The sequence below is a fragment of the Nicotiana sylvestris genome, chromosome 6 (assembly GCF_000393655.2).
Source record: "Nicotiana sylvestris chromosome 6, ASM39365v2, whole genome shotgun sequence".
Lineage (NCBI taxonomy): Eukaryota > Viridiplantae > Streptophyta > Magnoliopsida > Solanales > Solanaceae > Nicotiana > Nicotiana sylvestris.
This window is the reverse complement of record NC_091062.1, coordinates 145,100,436-145,126,105: the sequence shown is the minus strand read 5'-3', so window position 1 is coordinate 145,126,105 and position 25,670 is coordinate 145,100,436. Positions and strand designations below refer to the sequence as shown.

Sequence of the window (25,670 nt, the reverse complement as noted above, 5' to 3'; positions counted from 1 at the left end):
AACTCAGATGGGGGAGAATGAATCAAATCACCGTGTACCTGGCATTGATGACACTTGCGAACAAAACTGATACAATCCCATTCCATGGTGAGCCAATAATAACCTGCTCGAAGTATCTTCTTTGGCAAGACATACCCATTCATATGCGGCCCGCAAACTCTAGAATGCACTTTGGCCATGATAGTTGAAGCTTCTTTAGCATCTATGCACCTCAGCAGTCGTAAATCCGGAGTCCTTTTGTACAAGATTCATCCACTCAAGAAAAATCCACTAGCCAGATGTCGAATGGTTCTCTTTTGGTCACATGTAGCATGTACTGGATATACCCTCGACCTGATGTATTCCTTGATATCGTGGAACCAAGGTTCGCCATTGATTTCCTCTTCCACCACATTACAATAAGCATGTTGATCATGAACTTGGATATGCACGGGGTCGATATAAGCCTTGTCCGGATGTTGTAAAATTGATGCCAGAGTAGCCAAGGCATCAACAATCTTATTATGAATCCTGGGAATATGTCTAAATTCAACCGACCTAAATCGTTGACAAAGATCATGCAGGCACTGTCGGTATGGTATGAGCTTCAAATCTCGAGTCACCCATTCTCCTTGAATCTGGTGAACCAACAAATCTAAATCTCCCAGAACAAGTATTTCCTGGACTCTCATGTCTATAGCTAACCTCAAACCCAGAATGCATGCTTCGTACTTAGCCATGTTGTTGGTGCAATAAAATCGAAGTTGGGCTGTTACAGGGTAGTGTTGCCCTGTTTCAGAGATAAGTACAGACCCTATTCCGACCCCTTTCATGTTAACAACTCTATCAAAGAAGAGTTTCCAACCTGGCTTTTCATCATGGTCAACCTCGTCAACACACATGACCTCTTCATCAGGAAAATAAGTCTTTAGTGGCTCATATTCATCATCTACCAGATTCTTGGCCAAGTGGTCGGCCAAGGCTTGGGCTTTCATCGTGGTCCGAGTCACGTAGATGATATCAAACTCTGTATGTAAAATTTGCCACTTTGCAAGTCTTCCCGTGGGCATAGGCTTCTGAAAGATATACTTTAGAGGATCCATGCGAGAAATGAGGTAAGTAGTGTAGGACGACAGATAATACTTCAACTTTTGCGCCACCCAAGTCAAGGCGCAACATGTCCTCTCAAGCAAAGTGTACTTAACCTCATAGGGAGTGAACTTCTTACTGAGATAATAGATTGCTTTCTCTTTTTTCCCATGACGTCATATTGACTTAATACATAGCCAAAAGAATTATCCAAGACTGTCAAATAGAGAATTAAAGGTCTTCCAGGCTCTAGTGGGACCAACACAGGTGGATTCGACAGGTACCTCTTGATCTTATCAAATGCTTCTTGACACTCGTTAGTCCACTTAACTGCAACATTCTTCTTCAGCAGCTTAAAGATCGGCTCACAGGTTGTCGTGAGTTGAGCAATAAACCTACTGATGTAACTTAACCTTCCAAGTAGGCTCATCACCTCTGTTTTGTTCTTTGGCGGCGATAACTCTTGAATGGCTTTGATCTTCGACGGATCCAACTCAATACCGCGTCTACTGACCACGAATCCCAGCAGTTTCCCAGAGGGGACACCAAATGCACATTTTGTTGGATTGAGCTTGAGGTTGTACCTGCGGAGCCTTTGGAAAAACTTCTTCAAGTCTTTATGGTCGGACTGCTTCTTTGACTTTATGATCACATCATCTACATAAACCTCAATCTCCTTGTGTATCATGTCGTGAAATATTGTGGTCATCGCCCTCATATATGTTACCTCAGCATTCTTCAGATCGAATGGCATTACCCGGTAGCAATATGTCCCCCATGGCGTGATGAACACTGTCTTTTCTACATCTTCGTCATCCATCAAGATCTGGTGATATCCCGCGTAACAATCTACAAAAGACCCAATCTCATGCTTGGCACAATTATCGATCAGAATGTGAATGTTTGGCAATGGAAAATCATCCTTTGGGCTTACTTTGTTAAGATCACGGTAATCAACACATACCCTGGTCTTACCATCTTTCTTTGGTACTGGCACAACATTGGCTAACCAAGTGAGATATCGAGTGACCCGAATGACCTTTGCAGTAAGCTGCTTTGTGGTTTCTTCTTTGATCTTCACATTCATATCAGTCTTGAACTTTCGCAACATTTGCTAAACAGGAGGGAATGCTGGATCAGTTGGCAATTTATGAACTACCAGATCAGTGCTTAGGCCTAGCATATCGTCATATGACCATGCAAAGACATCTTTGTACTCAAACAATGTTTTGATTATTTCATCCTTAACTTGCGGTTCTAAATGCACACTTATCTTGGTTTCCCTAACATCATCCTGGTCCCCTAAATTGATTGCTTCAGTTTCACTCAAATTAGGCTTTGGTTTTTTTCTCAAATTGTTTTAGCTCTTTACTGATTTCCTCAAATGCTACTTCTTCATCATATTCTATTTCATCATCATATTCTACTTCTTGGATTGTTATTTCAGGATTAGATTGGCTTTTAAGCTTCGGCTGAAAATTCTTCATGCATGTCATGTCACTGCAACCAGCATAAAAGGAACTGTACAAAAGAAAAAGAACAAAATAAAACACTATTAAGAATAACGAAAAACGGGAAATTGCATTTCATTGAAAAATAAAGTGATAGAAGGGTTTGAACATCAAAATAAGCAAAAACTAAAAATTTGGATTACAACCCTGGAATAACCCAGATAACAAAAAGGAAAACAAGGCAAACTACCAAAACTCCTTCCTGGTGGGGAGAGGAGTAGCTTCCCAATTGCTAAGCTTCACGTTTGGGCCAACGAGCTGCACATCTGTTTTACTAGAGCCTTCACCAACTTCTACCATATTGACATCTTCGAACAGACTTTGGAACCTCTTGATCAACTCTTCATCAACATCGACCACAGGTTTTGGGATTGAGGAGGTTGGAGGTTTTTCGGCCCCTGGCTTGACAAAAGACTTAGAGATGTGTGGGACGGGCTTGGGGAGCGACCATACCTTCTATTTCAGATTTTTAACCCTTTTCACGTCCTTCTCTGTGGGCATGAATCCCAAACCAAACATAACAGGATTCCCACTGGGATGCACTAGATGCATAATACCCTGTAGAGATGAGCCCAGACCCTTGCCCGGCACAAAACCATTCTTCAACATTTCATTCGCAACCATGACGGACGCGGAAGATAGCTTAGGACCCAGAATGCATTTTCCTTCAGGAATCTTCTCAACAGACACTGTTTCGAAAGATTGATAGACCCAAGGTCCCTTATCATCTTCAGCTTCGATAAACGGAACAATTGTGTCATTACGAGCTGACAGGTCCTCATCACCGTGCATAACTATTTCCTGCTTGTCCCATTCGAACTTCACCATTTGGTGCAAAGAAGATGGGACTGCCTTAGCAGCATGTATCCAGGGCCTGCCCAACAACAGATTGTATGAGACAGTCACATCTAACACTTGGAATTCCATGGTGAACTCAACTGGCCCTATCGACAATTCGAGCATTATATCTCCAACAGAATCTTTACCTCCCCCATCAAAGCCTCGAACACACACACTGTTCAAGTGGATTCTTTCGGTGCCAATCTTCAGTTTTTTGCAGAGTAGACAGGGGACAAATGTTCGCACTAGAGCCATTGTCAACCAAAACCCTTGAGACGATAGAATCTTCACACTTCACCGTGAGATAAAGAGCTCGATTGTGTTCTGTACCCTCCATAGGAATTTCATCATCTGAGAAAGTGATCTTGTTTACTTCGAAGATCTTGCTAGCTATCTTTTTCAAGTGATTCACTGTGATCTTATTAGGAACATGTGCCTCATTCAAAATTTTCATCAAGACCCTCCGATGTTCATCCGAATGTATCAACAAAGACAAAAGAGAAATCTGAGCTGGTTTTTTCCTTAACTGGTCCATAATGGAATAATCTTGCACTTTCATCTTTTTCAGGAACTCCTCAACCTCTTCCTCGGTGACCGATTTCTTTATTGGCATTTGGCTATCCTTGAATGGCTTGTCTTTCCTTAATTCCTCTGGGGTGAAACATCTCCCAGAATGAGTCAATCCTCCAGTTTCATTAACATCTTCCTCTATTTCTTTTCCTTTGTATGTCACTATCACTTGTTTGTAGTTCCATGGAATAGCCTTGGCATCGATCACTGGCAGCTGGGTCACTGGTTTAATGATGATAGGGGTGATAGGAGCCCCCTTCACAACTATGACAGGCTTACTTGGAATCCCTGGCACTACCACCTTTGAACTTTCTGGACTTGCCCTAATATCTTTTAAAGGCCCTTTTACGACCAACACCGGTGGCTTCAAATTGAGCGAGCTCGACTTTTTTGTCTCCCCTTCAACTGTCAAGGGCTTTGCTTTGGTAGAGTCTGGAGCTTTAACCAAATTACTTTCACTGGACCGAATCATCATGACGGACTTAGAAGACTTCTTGGGCTCCCCATCCTTGTGAACTATTTCAATCATATGTGTCTCTTCATGGGCTGGAAAAGGGTTTTGGTTGATGTTTGGCGCGTCTGGGCTTTGGACTACAATTTGGTTTGTATTAGTGAGCTCCTAGATTGCCCTTTTCAAATGCTAGCACTTCTCTATGTCATGCCCTGGAGCATCAAAACAATAGGTGCACCTCAGGGAATAATCGAGGTTCATTGGAGGAGGATTTGGTATCTTTGACTCAATCGTCCTCAAGACGTCCAACTGCCTTAACCTTTGAAACAGACTAGCATAGGACTCTCCAAGCGGGGTGAAAGTTTGTTTTCGTTGCTACCTCGCTCTTCTATACTCTGGCCTTGATCGAAAATTTGAACCATTGGGGTTTTGATAGGGTTGTGGGGATGGATAGGTATTTTGTAGAGCTGGGTAGATATTTTACGAAGCTGGAGCACGCCATTGCGGGTAAGGAGGGGGTTGAGCATATGATTGTGCATGGTGAACAGGGTATTGGGATTGCCTGGTTGAGTATTGGGGGTTTCACGAGGAAAAGTAATGTTGAGGTGGATTATATGGAGCTTGGGCGTAGGTTTGAGGTCGGGGTCGAGGGTGGGTGTATTGATGAGGTGAACCCCTCTGGCCATGCCATGATCCGGAGACAAACACAGCGACATCTTCCTTCTTCTTCTTGCCTAGCAAACTTCCGGTACCACTCTGGATTGCCTGGGTGGTTGTTTTTATAGCAGAATAGCTCATGATCTTACTCGACTTGAGCCCCTGTTCCACCATTTCTCCCATCTTCACCACATCATTGAAAGACTTACCAATGGCTGAGATTAAGTGGCCATTGTAAGTGGGCTCCAGGGCTTGAAGAAATTATTTAACCATCTCGTCTTCTTCCATCGGAGGATTGACTCGTGCAGTTTGCTCCCTCCATCGGAACCCATATTCTCTAAAGCTTTCACTGGGTTTCTTTTCCACCTTGGTTAGAGATAGGCGGTCTGGAACAATGTCTATATTGTATTGAAAGTGTCGGGCAAAGGCCTGAGCCATATCATCCCAGGTGTACCACCTGATGGCGTCCTGGCGGGTGTACCATTCTAAAGCTGCCCCACTCAGACTTTGGCTGAAGTATGCCATTAGTAATTCGTCTTTTCCCCCGGCGCCTCTCATTTTACTACAAAACCCTTCAGATGAGCTACAGGGTCCCCATGTCGTCATACAAGTCAAACTTGGGCATCTTGAACCCGACATGCAGTTAGACATCGGGGAACAAACACAAATCCTTATAGGCCACACTGACCTGGTTTCCTAACCCTTGCATATTTATTAATGATTGATCTAGACTATGTACCTTCCTAAACATCTTTTCTTGCTCTGCGTTCTTGGGTGGTTTGTCAGTTTCAACATGAGGCTCAAATTGGGGAGTGTAAGAGTAAGGATCTGGGACTTTTAAGGTGGGCTCCGGTGCATAGTATTGGGGAATGCGGGCTCACTAGAGGATCGGTGGAGGGTAGCTTGTGGAGGGGGTACAAAAATAGGAGCAGACGTCGGAGCAGGGTACGAGGTTGTTTTGGCTGGCGGAGCATGAACAGTTTGGGCTGAAGTGCCGGGGTAGTTGTGGTAGGGGGTAAAGCCAGGTGCGTGTTGTGGGGAAAGATCAATGGTATTGGGCATCTGGGATTGAGAGAGTGGTGGAATGGAAGCAGGGTTTTCTGTGTAGTTGGTAGGGAACGAGGGTGGACGGTGTCCCTTAATCCAGGCCTGATACATTTCCGCCATCTGGTGCTTCAACCTCCGGACCTCCTCTTGCAATTCCGATTCCGACTCAACAATCTCCCTTGGTGGGTCTACAACTCCAGTGTCTGTTTTCTTGCTAGCCATGACTATTTGATGCTTTGATCGGGTGTTGTAGGGATGACTTGCCAGGATGCCAACAAACTAACCACCTTCCTAAATTTAAATAAAGGTAACAGAGGACAAAAACACAAAACCACCATGTTAGCGTTATGGCATTTATCATATGATAATATCACATTACGTGCAATGCACCTAGCAACAATTAACGGTTCTAAAATGGCTTTGAGGGTCGCAGGGTCATATGGCATCATCCCAATTTGCTCATTTCGATCCTTCCTCCTCTTTCTTTTCCAACACCTCTTATCACCTTTTTCTCTCTTTTTTTCTTTTTTTTTGATGCAAAAATGATTTGATCGAACCCAATATAGGTTGCCTACGTATCATGTCCCTCATGAATCAGACCAAGCGTAGTTCTGGAAAAGTGATGAAAAATAAAATCTATTTGGGATTTTTCATTTAAAAACTTTTCGATGTTAAAATATAATAGGAAATACTATAAGGAAAGACCTAACATACTCAACTACACTACGACAGACCCTGACACTACCTAAAGGACTCAGTATTTCTGGACAAGACACGAAAGTAAAAGACAACATAAGACAATCTCAAAACACCTAAATAGAATGACTCATCAAGCTGCCCCTGAATGCGATGGTCCTGACTGGGATGGTCCTTGGTTATCCGTCATGCTCAAACTCTACAACATGCCTCGTAAAGAAATGCCGACACCGGGAACAAAGACCCTGGCGTGTGCCCTCGCATCTTGAAGGCCGACCCCAAACAAGGCTATGCTGCTCCACGTTTGCTGCCAATCCCGCTAACTGAGACTTTATCAACTCAAGCTTATCCCAAGGATCTTGGTCCGATTCCTCCTCAAAATTATCTGTTTGAACTGCCCGACCCCTAAGTTGTGCTGGCAATGGGGTGCTAACCCCTGGTGGGACGGACTGTAACCAAATCAGGTACTCCTGAGTACACTCGGGCCTGCCAACGTCCTCTACTAATGTATTTTTCTTCATCCTCTTTGCATTGTTCCAATATTGCACGTACTTGATTTCGTCAGCCGCCTTTTTGCTAAAATTCATGATGTGCCTCCGAAGATTCAAAGTTGGAGGCTCCTCTTGTCTTCTGCCCAACTGTCGCATTACCTTAACGGGAGTGTACGTCCTGACACACTTGAGTCCTATCAGCATTAGGAAAGGCTGCATGAGGCATCCTACCAAGATATCGTCTAAAGGTAGCCAAAGGTAAGCCCACAAAACATTCCCATTTGTCCTAAAACCAAGGGACTCAATCCAAGCCATGACGCCTACTGGGTATGTAAACTTAGGAGATTTTATCCTACGCTCGATGCATACCACCCGATCCCTCAAGGCATAGTCGATAGGACAAAGTAAGGAAGCGATGTGCAAATGCTCCATCATCCACAATTGTTGCAAAAGGTTACTTCCTTCAAAATACCTGACACCTCCCCTAACCTCACTTAAAGCTCGGTACAACTCTGCTATCATCGGCACAACAGTAACGGTTTTGCGTTGCTTCTCATGAAATAGTGCCATTACCACTGACTGCAGACGGGTGCTAATATGCCTCTCATCTAATGGAAAAACCAATAATCCCAACAAATCAAGGCTGAAAGCTTTGAGGCGACGTCTTTTCCACTTTGCCTAGGTTGTGTAGAACTCATCCCAAAAGACGTCAAAACTATCCTGTGGCCCAAATCTAGCAAACAAATAATCCAAGGATATCCAGGACTGCTCGAGGCATTTTAAATGCTTATTATCTTTCAGACCCAGGTCGCTGAGGAATCTTGTCCTAGAGTGGTCTCGGGGAAGTATCATGTCCTTGCCTATATAGCTTAAACGGGTGAGACCAGACATTTCCGCCAAGGTAGGAGTCATCTCACACTCTCCAAATTTGAAAGTCAAATTTTGCGGGTCCCAATAAGTCAGCATCGCCTCCACTAAGTCTGGGCGGGGTGTGATATCAAGAAGGGAAGTTAGGGTGCCCAATTTCTGCATTAACTCATGTTGCTCTAACGATGAAAACATTTTCCACCACTTGATCAACTTCCTAGGAATCTTTACTACCTTCAACACTTTGGATCAAATCAGCGGGTCCATACCTGAATGAAGCAAATATGGTTAGTGACTCGGGACACTACGTGACCTCACCACATTTCCTAGTGGACAAATGCAGGACACAACTTGGCTATATTTGCAAAATGGCCTAAGTGGCTGAAAGTGGCTATTAGTGCAAACTTGACAAAGTTGACCCCTAATGCATGAGAAATACTCCATTTAAAGCTTACATGACTCTAATATCCCGACAATCATGGTCTTAAAAATTACTTTGCGGAAAGAGACCCTTTTTACGAAAGTGGTCGATGTGGCCAAATGTGGCTAGGGACGCAAACATGACATGGCCATCCTTAAAGTGATATGACATCGAGTTGTAAACTCAAGATCCTAAGACATGGGTTATTGAACCACTTTTGCGAAAATAACTCTATTTCGCAAGAATGGCCGATGTGGCCAAAAGTGACTAGACATGCAAATTTGACAGGAATGAACCTTAGAATTAAGAGGACACTTTATTGTAGACTCAAGATCCTAAGACGGGAGATAACAAACTACTTTGAGGAAATACTTCTATTTTTGCAAAAACGGCCAATGTAGCCAAATATGGCTATACATGCAAGATTTGGCTACGACCCCGTAAGCTAAGAACCTAGGACCTACTAGGAAGACTGGACCCTATGTGGGTTGCCTACGTATCCCGCCCCGGAAGACGAGAATCAGGTTCGCGTAGTTCTGGAAGATGCAACTAATTTGAAAAAAAAATTATATTTTTTGTCTTTTTGAAAAATGATGAAAAATGTAAAAACTTTTGGATTTTCCTTTTCATTTTTGAATTTTGGAAAATGTAAAAATCTTTTGGACTTTCTTTTTCTCTTTTTTTTTGAATTTTTTTTTTTGAAAAATAATGGGAAAGTATAAAATCTTTTTTTTTTTGGATTTTTTATTTTCACCCTTTTTTTGATTTTTGGAAAACTATGAAAGAAAAATGTGAGTGGGCCCTACTTGCTTCATTTTTCACCCTTCTTTCCAAGACATCGGTCCATCGAATGACCTTTTACCCTCATAGATGCAACATTTAGCACATAGAATGATTAAATATCATTTTGGGCCATGGGCCCATTTTGACAAAATTTGGACAGGCTTCCTACAAAGGGACACGGTACCTGGGACCGAGACCTACTAGGTCTAAATGACATGATGCAAATGAAAATGACCTAAAGACTGACCTAAGTTTGGGGTTCACTAACAAGGCAATTCGGGGAAGCGTATGGTCGATGGTGGTTGCTCAAGCTTTCCACCCACTTTATACGTCCGACGGCCTCCCCTCCTAAATTAAGGGTGACTCAACAAAGAGTTTGTGCACGTGACGCGTGCTCCGAGACTTGTTGCAGAAAGAATTGACCGGGTAATGCATATGCTGACAGTTATAAAGCAGTAAACACATAAAGCAAAAACTGTAAACACATAAACAACTAGCAAATAACAAAATATAAAAACATAATAAAAATTAAGTAAAGCTAATGAAAAAAAAGAAAAACAAACATAAAAACCACAACCAAATATTCTAAAAGCCACCAAAATCAAGTACTAACTCGAACCCGCAAATTCCCAGCAGAGTCGCCAGAGATGTCACACCCTTTTTTTAAGACCACACTAACCCTCTTAAATAAATAAAAAAAAATTGTAAAGCTGCCACCTGATATTTGATTTCGGTGTGTCAGGTCACCGTTTTTTCTAAACATAATTTTTTTCCTTTTAAAATACTTGAGACTCCAAAACTAAATCTGCACCAGAGGTTTGGGTAAAGGGGTTCATTTGACTCGGGGAGAAGGTGTTAGGCACTCCCCAAGTCCCGTAACTTAGTTGCTGATAACTTAGGATTTTTACGTGTTTATGCCCCTACTTGCCTATGCTTTGAGTATAAATTGATACAAAATAGTCCCAAAATGCTCACAAGTTGTGCTTGATTGCAGGTTTGATCGACAAAGGGACGATGTCAAAGATCGGCTCAAAAAGGAGTGAAACTTGCTCAAATATCAAAGACCGAGAGAATTGAAGAAGAAAGGGCCTAGTGCGGACCGCGTAACAGTGACCGCGGCCGCACTAGGAGGTTCAGAGACATGACATATTCAGGCTTAAATCACGCGGCCGCGGTAGAATTTTCGCGGTCCGCGGTAAAGCTTTGCGGCGACACTCTTGCTTTGTGCGGTCCGCGTTCATAAGGTTCAGAGAAGGGCACTTGTGATCACGCGATCCGCGGTCACGACTGCGCGGACCACGCCATTTGCCATCGTAGCCGCGGTACACTTCCAAGCGGTCCGCCTCCCCCAGTTCAAGTTATCAAACAGTTGAAGTCCAAGAGCCAGTGCGGCTGCGGTCCGTTTTGTGCGGCCCGCACTGAACCCGCAGGGGTATTTTAATCCAGTTTTTCCAGCCTAATATAAATAGAACATTTTACTATTATTAGGTATCGGTTTTATCTGGGAACTAGAGACGAAAGTTGTGCTTGGTGTTGTAGCCATTTTTGGCATATTTTGCTTCCCATTAACAATAGATTATTGTAGTTTCTTCTTAGTAATTAATTAATATGTTTAGTTCTTCATCTATTTCTTCAGTTTCTTCTTTAATTATGCGTAGCTAAACCCATTAGCTAGGGTTGTGGCTCAACCCTAGTGTGGGTAATTGATGGGTGTTGCCATATAGGGTTAGATTGATATTGGGTGTTTGCTATTTGGGTTGATTTTATATTTTTATTCAAGAATTGGTGGTTGCAAACGCTAATTCAAGCTTAGTGGGTTTAACTCTTCTTGAGAAAGAGAGTCTATGACCCCAAAATTGACTCAACAAGAAATTAGGATGGACCCATGAGAAATGGTAGTCCCAATTAACGGGTTAAATCTCGAGAGAGTAATCACCCTACTTGAACCCTAGTTGCTTGGTCTCATTGGCCTATCCAATTGGTCTCGAGAGAGTCAATTGGGCAAAATCACTCTCTCTACCGAGAGGTGTGAGAGTGGGTGCAATTGTGCAACGGTTTCAGCATAATCCCCAAATATGTCAATCTATCCTTAGTAATATCTAGCCGTCAATTAGCCACCTAGGTGATCCTACGACCCTAGTGCTCTTCTTCCCATTAATTACAACTTAGCAATATTCTCCTAGCATAATTTAGCTTTAATCCTTAGTTTTATAATAGTGGTTATAAATACAAAAACTCAAAAAATGTTTGAAGTGACATTAGAAGCACAACCGCAACTCTAGGCTAGACAGAAAATACAACTCCACTACTAGATCCCTATGGAAATTTGATCCTGGACCTCTATTCGGGTAAAAGCTATTGCGACCCGCTCTTTCTACCATAATGTTAGTGTCGAGTCGGCAGCGATCACTTTTTGGCACCGTTGTCGGGGAGCTTACGGTGTTGACTATCTGTTTAGTTAGTTTTGTGTTTTACTTCTGTTTCCTTCTTGTTTACTAATTTTGTTTGTGTCGATCACTATCAGGTACAATGGCTCTTAATTCAAATGACCCTCTAGGCAATGTGATAGCAGGGGAGGAGGTAGAGGATCTAGAACAAGATGAGGTCTTACCTCAAGTTCCACGGAGAGGCCGAAATGCCAATATAAATGCAAATGAGAACAACAATATTCCAGACCCTCCTTTGGCACTGCCGAGAGTGGCTCCCAGAGTTCTACCAAATCAAGGATATGCCAGTGCAATTGTTCCTCCCCGAATCCGGGCGGGGAACTTTCAAATCACAAATATTATGTTGACCTTACTCGAGCAAAGAGGGTATTTCACGGGTGCCTCCAATCAAAATGCGTACAATCATTTAAAGGGGTTCGTGGATACATGCTAGGGTAGCAAGGAGACAAACATGTACGAGGATGCGTTGAGATTGATGCTTTTCTAGTTCTCTCTTCGTGGTAAAGCATTGGATTGGTTAGAAAGGCTCCCCAATCATTCTATTACAACATGGGATGAACTGGCGGACAAATTTATTTCCAAGTTCTTTTCTCCAAGTCATATGGCAGCTCTTCGAGATGAAATTCTAGCTTTCAAGCAAGAGCCAACGGAACCTTTGCACGAGATATGGGAAAGATATAGAACAATGGTGAAAGATTGCCCTAATAACAACATGATCGAGGCTGTGATTCAACAAACCTTTTATCGGAGCATCAACACCATGAATCAATGCATTGTGAACCAATTGGCCGGAGGGAACTTTATGAAACTTTCTTACTAAGAGGCATGTGATGTACTTGATGAAATGGCCGACACCTCTTAGGCATGGCAAAACCGAGCAAATGTGCCCCAAGGTGACCCCACAAAAACAAGCTATGGATGAAGATGTTGAGTTGCGGGATGATGATGTACTTTTGATTGTTGATGATATGGTTAATCAAAATGTGAACAATGATGTGCGGATTGATATTGATGATGAAGCCGAGGTGGAGACTCAAGATACCATAAACCCGTCTAGGGAACACGTGATTGACATTATACAAAAGGCCAAGGCACCTTTGCCTAGGCCACCTCCACCTTATCCTCAACGGTTACCAAAGCAAAAGAGTGACAATCAATTCAAAAAATTCATTGACATGATGAAAAGCCTCACAATCAATGTCCCTTTGGTTGAGGCACTTGAGCAAATGCCGACCGCGATGCTTTGATTCAGAGAAGGACTTTAGTTGGTACTTGATCAATGCGGACCGCGGTAGCCTTTGCATGGTCCGCAGTACCCCCAACGCGACCGCGCTTACTTGTGCGCAGGCCGCGGTGACTGGTCTACAGCAGTGTCTGCAACAATTTTGTTTGTTGTCTGCAACTTTAATTCATTCACCTGTTTCACTGCCTGTGCTTCAACTAACAATGTTAGATGCATTTTCTTGCATACAATGGTAAAACAACGAGGAAGAGGTGCCAAACAGCCCGGCCGAGGTGACTTCTCCTGGGGAGGATAAGGGAAACAAGTTAAACTCACTCCTCGACCTAAACTGAAAACAAGGAAACAAGTTGTTATAGATGACCAATCGGGGAGTGAGTACGTACCCTCTCAAGACCTCTCTTCTGACTCAAGGCCAGCTCCTGTAGTCCCAGCTTCACATACTGCCCAAGCCCCACAATGTGTACCTTCTGAGTCGTCTGATGGCTTAACAGTAGGCAGCGGTGAATACTCCACCTCCCCCACAACTTCAGTATCTGGGGAGAGTGCAGAAGGTGGGACTAATAGTGATAATGAGGTACAGGACAGTGGTGTGCCCCAGGTTGGGGGTGTTGAATGAACTAGAAAACCTGAAGTTTGGGAAGATCGATTTGTCAGCCAGGTGGCGTTCCACAAGTTTAGGGAATGGTGGCCATTACGGAAGTTGATTCTTGAGAGAAGCTTCATTGACAAAGACCTTCTTCCCCTACACCCCAATGTGCATAGATAGTTTCAGGCTCGAGTGGGTTGGAAGTTCTTAAAAGACAATTGTTTGAAGGCGAATGAGCATATGGTCAAGGAATTTTACAGCAATGTGGCCCATATCTTGAAGGACACTAAGGTGACCAAGGTGAGAAACAAAAATGTGGTATTCACCGGGAGGGCACTGAATGAATACTTGGGGTTCATTGATGAAGATGAGTCCCTTTACAATGAAAAGTTAGCAATGGGCGAGGAGGTTCGTCTGTGGTTAGCTTCATACCTAGCAATCCCGGGTACGGTTCCAGAGTGGTTATAAGTAGGGGCCAAAATACTTTCGGAGAACTTTCAACTTCGAGGCTAGAGGGTGGTTGACCTTTGTGTGCAGTCGGCTCGACCCGACCACCCATGATCAGACTATTTCACTTGCCCGGGTGGTTCTTATTGCTTCTATTATGGCAGGCTATCCTATCAACGTGGACAATGTGATGTCCCGTACCATTTCTGCAGTGGGGGTTGAGCATGACCGGAACTACCTTTTTCCCAGCACCCTCACTATGTATTTCCGGGACTTGGAGGTGGAGAAGAGACCGTTTGACGTCAAGGTCAAACATGTGGCTCTGTTCCCTTGGTACAGTTTGAAGGGGTCAGATAACCCCAAAGACAAAAATTACAAGCCGCCTGCTTCTACCCCAGCTTGCCAGTCTGAGGAGCCAGTTACGGTAGAGTCTTCTGTTGATCCCTCCACAGAGCCTTCCACCATGCCTGCTGCCACCACTGTTGATGATTTGCCTCCAGGACCCTCCTCTTCTACTGGCCCCAGTACTTCAGCAGGCCCGAGAGTTTCTTCTTCCCAGACTCATCCTTTCACGGTCCATCAGTTGAGCCAGACACTAGCCAGTTTGAACAACTGGATATCAGCTGCGACATCCAAGTTGTCTACATTGTCTGCTATAGTTGAGGCCACTCAGCACCTTCCACTACTCAGATTCCTCAGTCCATTGAGGATACACTGAAAAAGCTCCTAGACAATCAGGAGAAGATTATGAGGACTCAGGACGCCTTGACTAAGGCAGTGGATTCACATGGCAAGGCTTTGAGGGAGCTTGCCAAGGAGCACAAGAAGATGAGGAAGTCAAAGGCTTCCAAAGAGTTGGTGAGAGTGCTAAGGACTGATGTGGACAAGCTATTGCCAGACCAGATGCCTTTAGACTTGCTATTCGGGGATCCAGCCCCAGTAGCAGCACCAGTGCCACAACCACAGCAGGAGCAGGAGCAGGCACCCAGGCCTCCAAGGAAGAAGAGGAAGCTCCCCAGTTCAGTTGGTACAATTATTGAGCTAGCAGACCCACAGGAGACCCCCTCTAGTGATGCACCTATCATCCAGCCGGTCCAGGAGCAGGCCCCAGTCCCAGCAGCTGAGCAGCAGGAGATCGGGAACTAGTTTGAGGTTCCCGTACATACAGAGGACTTGGGGACCGCTGATGATCCCATGCAGACGGACCAGGCCTAGGGAGCTCCTATATCATTTACTTTGTTTTTGATGCTATTTGATAGTTGGAATTGAGGACAATGCCAACTTTTATTCGTGGGGGTGCACCCTACTTTTATCTGGATGACTGTATATATAGATTCTTAGTTTATGTTTTTGTTAATTTTTTTTATTATTTTTGGCTATATATAACTTTACATTTCTGTATGTATTCATCTCCGTTGTATATTCTACTTCCCTATTGTACATATTCATTCTATTTTCTATTTTCGCAATAAAAATTCGTTTTTAGCTTTGTAGTTAGGCTCGTAGCCTCTTGTTTTGTTATTGACGCCTCCAATAAGCCCTTGGTTTTCTTAATGCCACGATTCTTTCCAAGGGTGGAGTATTGTGCGAACCGGGTGGCTCTTCCCAATGATAGATGGCGTGACTACCTTCTTAAGGGTTTGAGTCCGTTTCTTTGATTTTTCTTTTGTTTTTGTTAGTTGTAGTTAAAGGTACCTCAAGCAAAGCTTCACTTGGGCATAGCACATTTGCCTTTGATCCCATGGTCAAAGACATAATGTTGTGTTCAGGATTGTGAAAGACGTGGCTTTGAGACTCTTGCGTTGACCAAACAATCATCATGTGGTCTTTTTGGACCATTGTGTGCTTGAATCGTAACTAAGGTCATGGTGGGCCCTCGACTCGATGTCTTTAGCAATCCCCTAGCGTGTGTGGTAAGGAATCGAAATGTGAGTCCAAGTCCCGAGCCAATGGTCTAGAACTTACCCTGAATGTTTATTGAGGCGAAATCCTAGGTGAAATTTGACTTGAGAAGTGATTATAGGCTCTCGTTGATCCAAATGTTAAATTGAACAATTCCATAGCCTACCAATGAGATGATCCCTAGTTAACCCTTTTGAGCCTTAAACCTTTTTCTTTCAAGAGTCAATGCTACAAGCCTATACCCGTTCTAAATGGTTACCCTCTCTTGGCACCCAAATCTTCCCTTGAGTAATGGCAAATATCCAAGTTTGGGGGGAGAGACAAGAAAGGAAGCAAAGTGGCAAAAAGGTACAAAAGCAAAAGAAAAGGAAGGCAATGAAAAAGCAAGAAAAGAAAAAGACAAAAAGAAAGTCCAATGTGAACAAGAATAAAAAAAGGGACTCAAGGAAAACAAAAGTGAAAAAGGTGTGTGGAAAAAGTAGAAAAAAAGAGAAATGTTTTGAATTGTATAAGAAAGAGTGACAATGTGTCTTTCTAACCCTTTGTAAAGAAGTGAAATACTCAAAAGAGTCAAGAGAGTTGTGCCAAAATGAATCAAAAGAAATGCTTAAGGGAAGATTGAACCCACTTGAATAAAAATATGTCCTACCCTACCTAAAAGCCTTCACAATGACTCCACAAAAGACCTATTTGATCTCGAGTTGAAGGGAGCTTACATTAGTGGATACTTACATAAGGGGCAAGCATATGGTACTTAGAGCCGGACTTGTGACCTTCTTCTTGAGAGAGATGAGCGAAATTCCATTAACCTCCGTTTGTGTGTCAATACTTAAAAGGTGAGGTTTGCTTAGGGAGAGTTGAGGATGTGAGAGTTTAGGTTCCACAATGACCAAAGTAAGTAAAAAGCTCTTTGATGAAATGTGTCAACTCTTGATGCTCTTGTGTCACACTTGATCCATAGTTTTCAAAGTTTTAAATGTGTTAATGATGCATTCGTATTGAAGGCAATTGTTAGTCCCAATTGATGCTTGTTGAGGTTATTTCAGGATAGCTGGAATTACTTGGACGTTCCTTTAAGTGGTGGGTTTTATTTTGTTTGCTTGAGGACAAGCAAAGGCTTAAGTTTGGGGGAGTTGATAACTTAGGATTTTTACGTGTTTATGCCCCTACTTGCCTATGCTTTGAGTATAAATTGATACAAAATAGTCCCAAAATGCTCAAGAGTTGTGCTTGATTGCAGGTTTGATTGACAAAGGGACAAAATGTCAAAGATCGGCTCAAAAAAGAGTGAAACTTGCTCAAGTATCAAAGACCGAGAGAATTGAAGAAGAAAGGGCCTAGTGCGGACCGCGTAACAGTGACCGCGGCCACACTAGGAGGTTCAGAGACATGACACATTCAGGCTTAAAGTGACGCGGCCGTGGTAGGATTTTTGCGGTCCACGGTGAAGCTTCGCGGCCGCACTCCTGCTTTGTGTGGTCCGCGTTCATAAGGTTCAGAGAAGGGCACTTGTGAACACGCGATCCGCGGTCATGACTGCGCGGACCGCGCCAGTTGCCATCGCGGCCGCGGTACACTTCCAAGCGGTCCGCGTCCCTCAGTTCAAGTTATCAAACAGTTGAAGTCCAAGAGCCAGTGCGGCTGCGGTCCATTTTGTGCGGCCCGCACTGAACCCGCAGGGGTATTTTTGTCCAGTTTTTCCAGCCTAGTATAAATAGAATATTTTACTATTATTAGGTATCGGTTTTATCTGGGAACTAGAGACGAAAGCTGCGCTTGGTGTTGTAGCCATTTTTGGCATATTTTGCTTCCCATTAACAATAGATTATTGTAGTTTCTTCTTAGTAATTAATTAATATGTTTAGTTCTTCATCTATTTCTTCATTTTCTTCTTTAATTATGTGTAGCTAAACCCATTAGCTAGGGCTGTGGCTCAACCCTAGTATGGGTAACTGATGGGTGTTGCCATCTAGGGTTAGATTGATATTGGGTGTTTGCTATTTAGGTTGATTTTGTGTTTTTATTCAAGAATTGGTGGTTGCAAATGCTAATTCAAACTTAGTGGGTTTAACTCTTCTTGAGAAAGAGAGTCTATGACCCCAAAATTGACTCAACAAGAAATTGGGATGGACCCATGAGAAATGGTAGTCCCAATTAACAGGTTAAATCTCGAGAGAGTAATCACCCAACTTGAACCCTAGTTGCTTGGTCTCATTGGCCTATCCAATTGGTTTCGAGAGAGTCAATTGGGAAAGATCACTCTCTCTACCGAGAGGTGTGAGAGTGGGTGCAATTGTGCAACGGTTTCAGCATAATCCCCGAATATGTCAATCTATCCTTAGTAACATCTACCCGTCAATTAGCCACCTAGGTGATGCTACGACCCTAGTGCTCTTCTTTCCATTATTACAATTTAGCAATATTCTCCTAGCATAATTTAGCTTTAATCCTTAGTTTTATAATAGTGGTTATAAATACAAAAACTCAAAAAATGTTTGAAGTGACATTAGAAGCACAACCGCAACTCTAGGCTAGATAGAAAATACAACTCCACTACTAGCTCCCTGTGAAAATTCGATCCCGGACCTCTATTCGGGTAAAAGCTATTATGACCCGCTCTTCCTACCATAGTGTAGTGTCGAGTCGGCAGCGATCAGTTGCGTATCCAATTTAGTTGGATTTTAAAATATTCAAGTTGAGGTAAAATCCCGTAAAAGCAAAATAAACACACATGAGGCTCGAGGTTGTCCCCACCTAATGAAAATAAAAATAAAAATACTACGAGTTCTATTATCGACCTCCAAATACAAATACTTCGGTGCATACCCCAGAATAAATATATATAAATCCTTCAGGGCATTCCCCGGATAAATTTAACTAAGGGAATGACTTCTCGCCTCGAGACCAACAAAAATCCTAAAGCTTACCTACCCAAATGTGGTCGGCCTAAACATGCTCCTAACGAACAATATCATCAATAAAGAAAATAAAAGGAACTAAATAAAATAACTAAGTAAAAGAACAATTCAATTCATGCTCATATTTTGTTTTTAACTTTTCATTTTTATTAGGCCAAGCCCGATACCTAAAGCATGGAACAAATTAATTGTCAATGGGCTCTGACCTTTCTACCACTCCCCATGGCCATTTGCACTCAAAAAGCGAAGCTATTATGAAGTCTCAGAGCAACTAGGCAAACAAATAGGAAGAACTATGTACGAAAGATAAAATAAAGTAAAGAAATGATGAATTGAAGCACGATGAGGGCCTTCCAAACTCCAGCTAACCCACCCTTATATTCTGTTTCTTGACATCTGAACCTCTAAATTCCATGTGATATTAAAACTTTAAAAACACTTGGATATTAGTTCAGATCTCAAAGACGGTTGGGCAGAGGAGTTAAGACAACTAAACAATTAGATATAGTGTCAACAATGGAGCAAATATTTTAACAATATACACCTAGGAAAATGAAATGATCTTGACACATCAGTTAACATGATACTCAAGGAATCACTTTCGACATCTAACCGTTTTCCAGTTATGCATTTACACACTTTTTAAATTGATGACCATAACTAAAACAGTTCAAATCTTCCCGATGCATTTTCTCAAAAACATAAGCATGATCTATGGGATTCAACAACGAGAGTGACAAAATTTGAACATCTAACACAAATTAACAGCAATTATAACTGAATAAGACGTGGGGTTCTGAACATCAGCTTGCAGCATATGAAAGTCAAATATGAGATCGACACTTCGAGCTATCAGAGTCAAGATGAACGATGTAAATATCAGTGTTACGATAGTTCAACAGAGAGGATTCAAACGAAAGAAACGCACGGAAAACTGATAACATATGGCAATACGCTTAAATCCACAAAGAAGGCAGCTAACACCATATTAAAAGTGAAAATAACCTCTGAACTTACAAATAAATACATCTCGCTTGAAGACCATCAACTCATCACGTTTAATTACATACAAGTTGGCATACAGGATCAAAATCGCTCATCGTCATTTACACATTCAATTGCATAGGAAGCACAGAAGAGAAAACACTCTGATATAGTTCAAGAAGGAGCAGATTCGACTTGATCATCTTACTTAAACTAAACAGAACTCAAATTCACACCAATCAACTACCCAGGCTCTTATCGTACTTCAATCAATCATAAAATGAAAGTAAAAGAATCAGAAATGAACCTGAACTGAAAATTTTCAATTACTTCGACTTTGAATGTTCAGACAAAGAAATCTAGCAATGAAATGGAATCGAGCAAGTACAGTGGCTAGACTGGACCAAGAATCACGACCTTAAACCTCGGACGACACCTCGAATCTCAAACCAGATGCAAACCTCGAACCTAAACTTTAATCGAATTCCACGTTTGAAGCAAAATCCAGAAAAAAAATGAATTAAGATCTTTTATATGTTTCTGATTTTCTGAGTTAGAAACAAAATTTGAAAGAAACTCAAGCTCTTTTTTTTTTTTTTGAATTTTTGAAAGAAAGAAAATTGAAAAAAATCCCAATTAAAGAAAGAACCCTAATTTTTCTCCATCTCCAATCTTTCTTGAAATGTTTTTCCGAAATCTCTGCCCAAAACCTCAATATATAACTCTCTCTCGATGCTTCTCCTTCTTCAGCAAGAAATCATGTGGGGCCACAAAATCAAATCCGGAAATCCTCTTTTACAAACAAAAAGAACGAAGAGAGGCGTGAATCGGTTTAAAGAATCATGAGATTTGTACGAGTAGGTGACGTGGAAGAAGGAGATGAGAGGAGGGGGGACCATGGGGGATCATATGAGGCGAGTTTGGGTGAGTGACTCGTCCGATTTCGGTGAGTCTTGATCGGCAGAGGACTGCGGCTGTTTGGTTTCAAGATAGGTTTAGGGTTTGGTAAATATTTAGGTTTTATATGGTATGGGATGAGATTTTGGTCGTGGGATTAAAAGGGATGAAGGGCTAGGATTTAGAGGGGAGTGGGGCAGGTTACTAGGTCGATCCGGCGGGTCAAAGGGAAATTGGGCTCAAGGGATCTGGGTTGAGTTGGTGGGCTAAGGTTGGGATCCGAAATTGGGCCTACAAATTGGCGTTTTAACTCTTTTAAACCATAAATAGATAAAACTTGAACCTTTCTTTTAAAATGATTTAAAATTAATTATGATTAATTAAAGTAAAATATGTCATACTATGAAACTATATATTTAATTTAAATATCATTTTTATATAAATTATTATATTCAAAAATAAAAGTAAAAATCTATTGAAACAAAAAGATATCGCTATAAAATACTAATGGCCTTAAGTTAAAAATAAGGAAATATATAATGAAACTATTTTTGTATTTTTTTCAATTTTTGTGCCTTTAAAAATAGAACTAAAATTAATAATAAAGTGAAATCACATAGAAATAAGCTCAAGTAATATTCTAAAAATACTAGGACTATTAAGGGTAATTCTAATGCGCGGGTCAAAAATTACATGTCTACAACTATTATTATCATCCTAGTGTTTATTATCTTCAGCTACGATTTACCCCTTCATCTTTGATTGATTTGTCCAAAAGAGTTTAACATCTTTTGAGTCAAACAATTTGGCACCGTCTGTGGGAATTTCCATAGCTGTAATCATAGTTTTCATCTAGGTTCTTGAAAGTGATGATTACTGTTTTTCAAACCTCATAAAAACCAACAATGGTGGAGAAAGAAGTGAGACTGAAGATGATAGCAAATGTCTCAAACAACCTCCTGAACTCCTTCAACGAAGCCGGTAGAGAAGACACCGAGAATACAACACCAGGGGTTACATTGAAGGGGGAGATCTCACCTTCTCGGATCTAACGGTCTTACGCGAAAGGCGAGCCTCCACGTCCACGGCGGGAGAAACACCACCAGAAGTCAAAAAGCTGCTAGAGGAATGGTTGAAAAATGCTCTGAGCAACATACTCGAAAAAGCCCCTCAAGGAAATGTCGAAAGCTTACCACCTACAAAAATCACAGCTACCATCAACGAACCAAGCACTGCACGAACAGGCAACACCCGCACTGTTGCTGATGCAGGTGGCGATGTGCTCCTAGCCATCTTGAAGAAAATGGAAGAGATGGAAAACGAGAACAAGACGCTCCGTGATCAAATGAAGGAGCATCAGGAAAGAGTTGACAAATTACCAGGTGCCCCTAAGCTATTGTGAAAACACGATGTGGTCCGATTCGTCGAACAGCCATACAACGACGAGGCTACCCCTTATCCTTTCCCAAAAACCTTTAAAATGCCGCCATGCTTGAAAATATACGACGGGACCACGGACCCAGAGGATCATCTAATCCATTATGTTACTGCGGTAAAGGGCAACGATCTGTGCTGCTAAAAAAGTTCGGTAAAACTTTGGCAGGGGGAGCATTGACATGGTACTCCCAGCTACCGACATGATCAATATCAACGTTTGAAGAGATGGCGGATAAATTCGCCACCGTTCATGCTGGGGCGAAGAAGGCTGAAGCTAGGGTCAACGATATCTTCGCCGTTAGACAAACGACGGGCGAGGGACTTCGGGATTTCTTGGCCCGATTCAACAGAGTAGGGATGAGCCTACCAGACATGTCAAAGGGATGGCAGTAGCAGCCTTTCAAAATGGGTTAAATGGGAGCGGATCAAAAGTGACCAAAAAACTACTCAGTAGACTCATGAAGTATCCCCCTACCACATGGGAAGAAATTCACAATGCCTACTGTGCCGAGGTAAGGGCAGACGAGGATGATCTGAACGGGCCGCTTTAGCGGTTAACATCGGTCCAAACTGAGACAAGGAGATATCGACGCAATGATGGGCGAAGAAGTCAACCACTACACTTCAACCAAGAAAGGCATCAGCCCTATATTCGAACATCCAATGCGCCCCCTCCACGACATGTGGAGGCCGTGCCACGGCACATTGCGCCCCTCCGAAATGAAAGAGGTATTCCTCTACTACTATCTGCTCATAATTTCTATGTTTCCCATTCATAGATAGTGCGCTAGAGAAGCTGGGCACAAAGGTACAATGGTCGCAAAAAATGAAATCGGACCCAAGCACCAGGAAGTAAATGTCCTCTGCGAATTCCACCAAGAAAGAGGACATAAGATCGAAGATTGCATAGGTCTACGGCAAGAAGTAGTCAGGATGCTGAACCAGGGGTATCTGAAAGAACTGCTGAGCGACAAAGGAAGAGCCAACTTCGCCCAAGGACGTGACCATCTCAATGACCTCCAAAGCCACCATCACCAGCACGCACCATACAGATGATCATTGGCAGTGGCGACGACGCGGTAATCAACCACGTGAAGTTCATCACCACCCATAAACTCAAACGAACGGTCACCCACGAATGGTATGATGACTTCGAAGAAAGTATCATCTTTGATAAGTCAGATTCCGACGGTTTGCCTTTCCATCACTATGATGCTTTGGTTATAACTTACGCATTGCTGATACAGATGTAAAAAGAATCATGGTAGATGAAGGAAGCGGCGTGTGTATTGTTCACCCGCGAGTTCTCATGCAAATGAGGCTTGAGGAAAAAATAATATCGTGTTGCATAACACTAACGGGTTTTAACAATGCAGTAGAGCAGACATCCAGAGAAATAGTGCTGCCTGTCCTAGCTGGGGAAGTCACGCTGGAAACAATATTCCACGTCATAAACCAGGAAACAGCCTATAATGCCATCATAGGACGACCATGGATACACGCCATGCGAGCCGTCCCCTCAAGTTTCTATCAAGTGATCAAGTTTCCTACCCTATGGGGGATATTCAGCATCCAAGGCGAGCCACGCACCGCCCAGGAATGCTATCGGATCGCCCAAGATTGCATGCACACCAAATAGCTAAATGGCGCAAGCGCGGAGGCGTAACAATCAGCCATGTCGGGAACTAAACCCGACCCACCAACAGAGGCCATCAAAGACCCAGATATCATAGAAGCCTACAAGGCAACTATAGAGGATCTTGACCCAGTCCAATTGGACAATGCTGACGACACAAAAAGGGCTTACATAGGGCACAACCTCTCAGAGTCAGGTAAGTATCGTGAATTTTTAACTAACAATGCTAATTTGTTCTCCTTCTCCCATTCAGATATGCCTGGAATCCCAAAGGACATCGCCACTCACAGACTGAATGTCGACCCACTCTATCCGCCGATACGGCAAATGAGGAGAAAGTTCAATGTTGCGATCAATGAGGCAGTCAACGAAGAGGTGGATAAATTACTCGCCAACAGGTCCATCAGAGAATCGAAATACCCCTAATGGGTCGCCAATGTGGTCATGGTCAAAAAGAAGAATGGGAAATAGCGAACGTGTGTGGACTTTATCGATCTAAACAAAGCATGCCCAAAAGATTCCTTCCCATTACCCCACATTGACCAACTGATCGATGCGACAGCGGGGCACAAATTGCTGAGTGTCTTGGACGCCTACTCCGGTTACAACCAAATTCTAATGGCTGAAGAGGATCAAGAAAAGATGACTTTCATCACTCATCAAGGAACTTACTGCTATAAAGTAATGTCGTTCGGACTCAAGAATGCAGGGGCCACGTACCATAGGTTGGTCACCAAAATGTTCAAAGAGCAGCTCGGCAAGACCATGAAGGTCTATATCGATGATATGCTAGTAAAATCGACAAAGAAGGAATATCACATTAGCCATTTGAAAGAAGCCTTTGAGATATTGAGGTAGTACGGGTGAAGTTGAATCCAGAGAAGTGCGCCTTCGGCATGGACTCAGGAAAATTCCTAGGTTTCCTCGTGTCGCGGAGAGGAATCGAAGTCAACCCAGATCAAATCAAAGCCATCGATGCGATACCATAGGTAATGACCAGCAAAAAGCAAGTGCAGAAACTAACAGGGAAAATAGCTGTCTTATCAAGGTTCATTTCACGATCCTCGGATAGATGCCACAAATTCTTCAACGTGCTGAGAAAAGACCACGGGCTGCAATAGAACGCGGAATGTGTCGATGCCCTGAGGAAACTAAAGGCGTATCAGTCTTCGCCGCCACTACTCGTTAAAGCGAATCCAGGCGAGTGTCTGCTTGTGTATTTGGCATTTTCTGAAGTTACGGTGAGTGCAGTCTTGGTCCGTGAAAATAAAGGTACGCAATCTCCGATTTATTATATCAGCAAAACTTTAATCGATGCTGAGACAAGGTACCCTCACCTTGAAAAGCTAGCTCTAGCACTGGTCGTGGCTTCACGGAAGCTTAGACCGTATTTTCAATGACAACCCATAAAAGTAGTAACGACCTTCCCCCTAAGGGGTATCCTGCACAAACCCGAACTATCAGGTAGACTCGCCAAATGGTCCATAGAATTAAGAGAGCACGATATAATATACCAACCGCGAACTGCCATTAAGTCGCAAGTGCTCGCAGACTTCGTCGCTGATTTTAGCACGGAGATATTGCCCGAGGCAGAACAAGAATCGCTCTGCGCCTCTATACATACCGACCTCTAGGTCCTCTACACTGATGGTGCCTCCAGTGCCTCGGGATCGGAACTAGGACTCATCCTCGAGGTCCCTACGGGTGAAGTGATTCGCTAGTCCATACGATGCCCCGAGATGACTAAAAACGAGGCCGAATATGAAGCTGT

The 25,670-nt window shown here is 42.8% G+C and overlaps 1 protein-coding gene across 1 annotated transcript; it reads right to left on the bottom strand.

Moving 5' to 3' along the window:
* Positions 1-248: 248 nt before the first annotated feature.
* LOC138871429 (uncharacterized) lies at positions 249-974 on the bottom strand. Its single transcript, XM_070149308.1, has one exon. The coding sequence runs from the start codon at positions 972-974 to the stop codon at positions 249-251; it is 726 nt and encodes a 241-aa protein (XP_070005409.1).
* Positions 975-25,670: the final 24,696 nt, after the last annotated feature.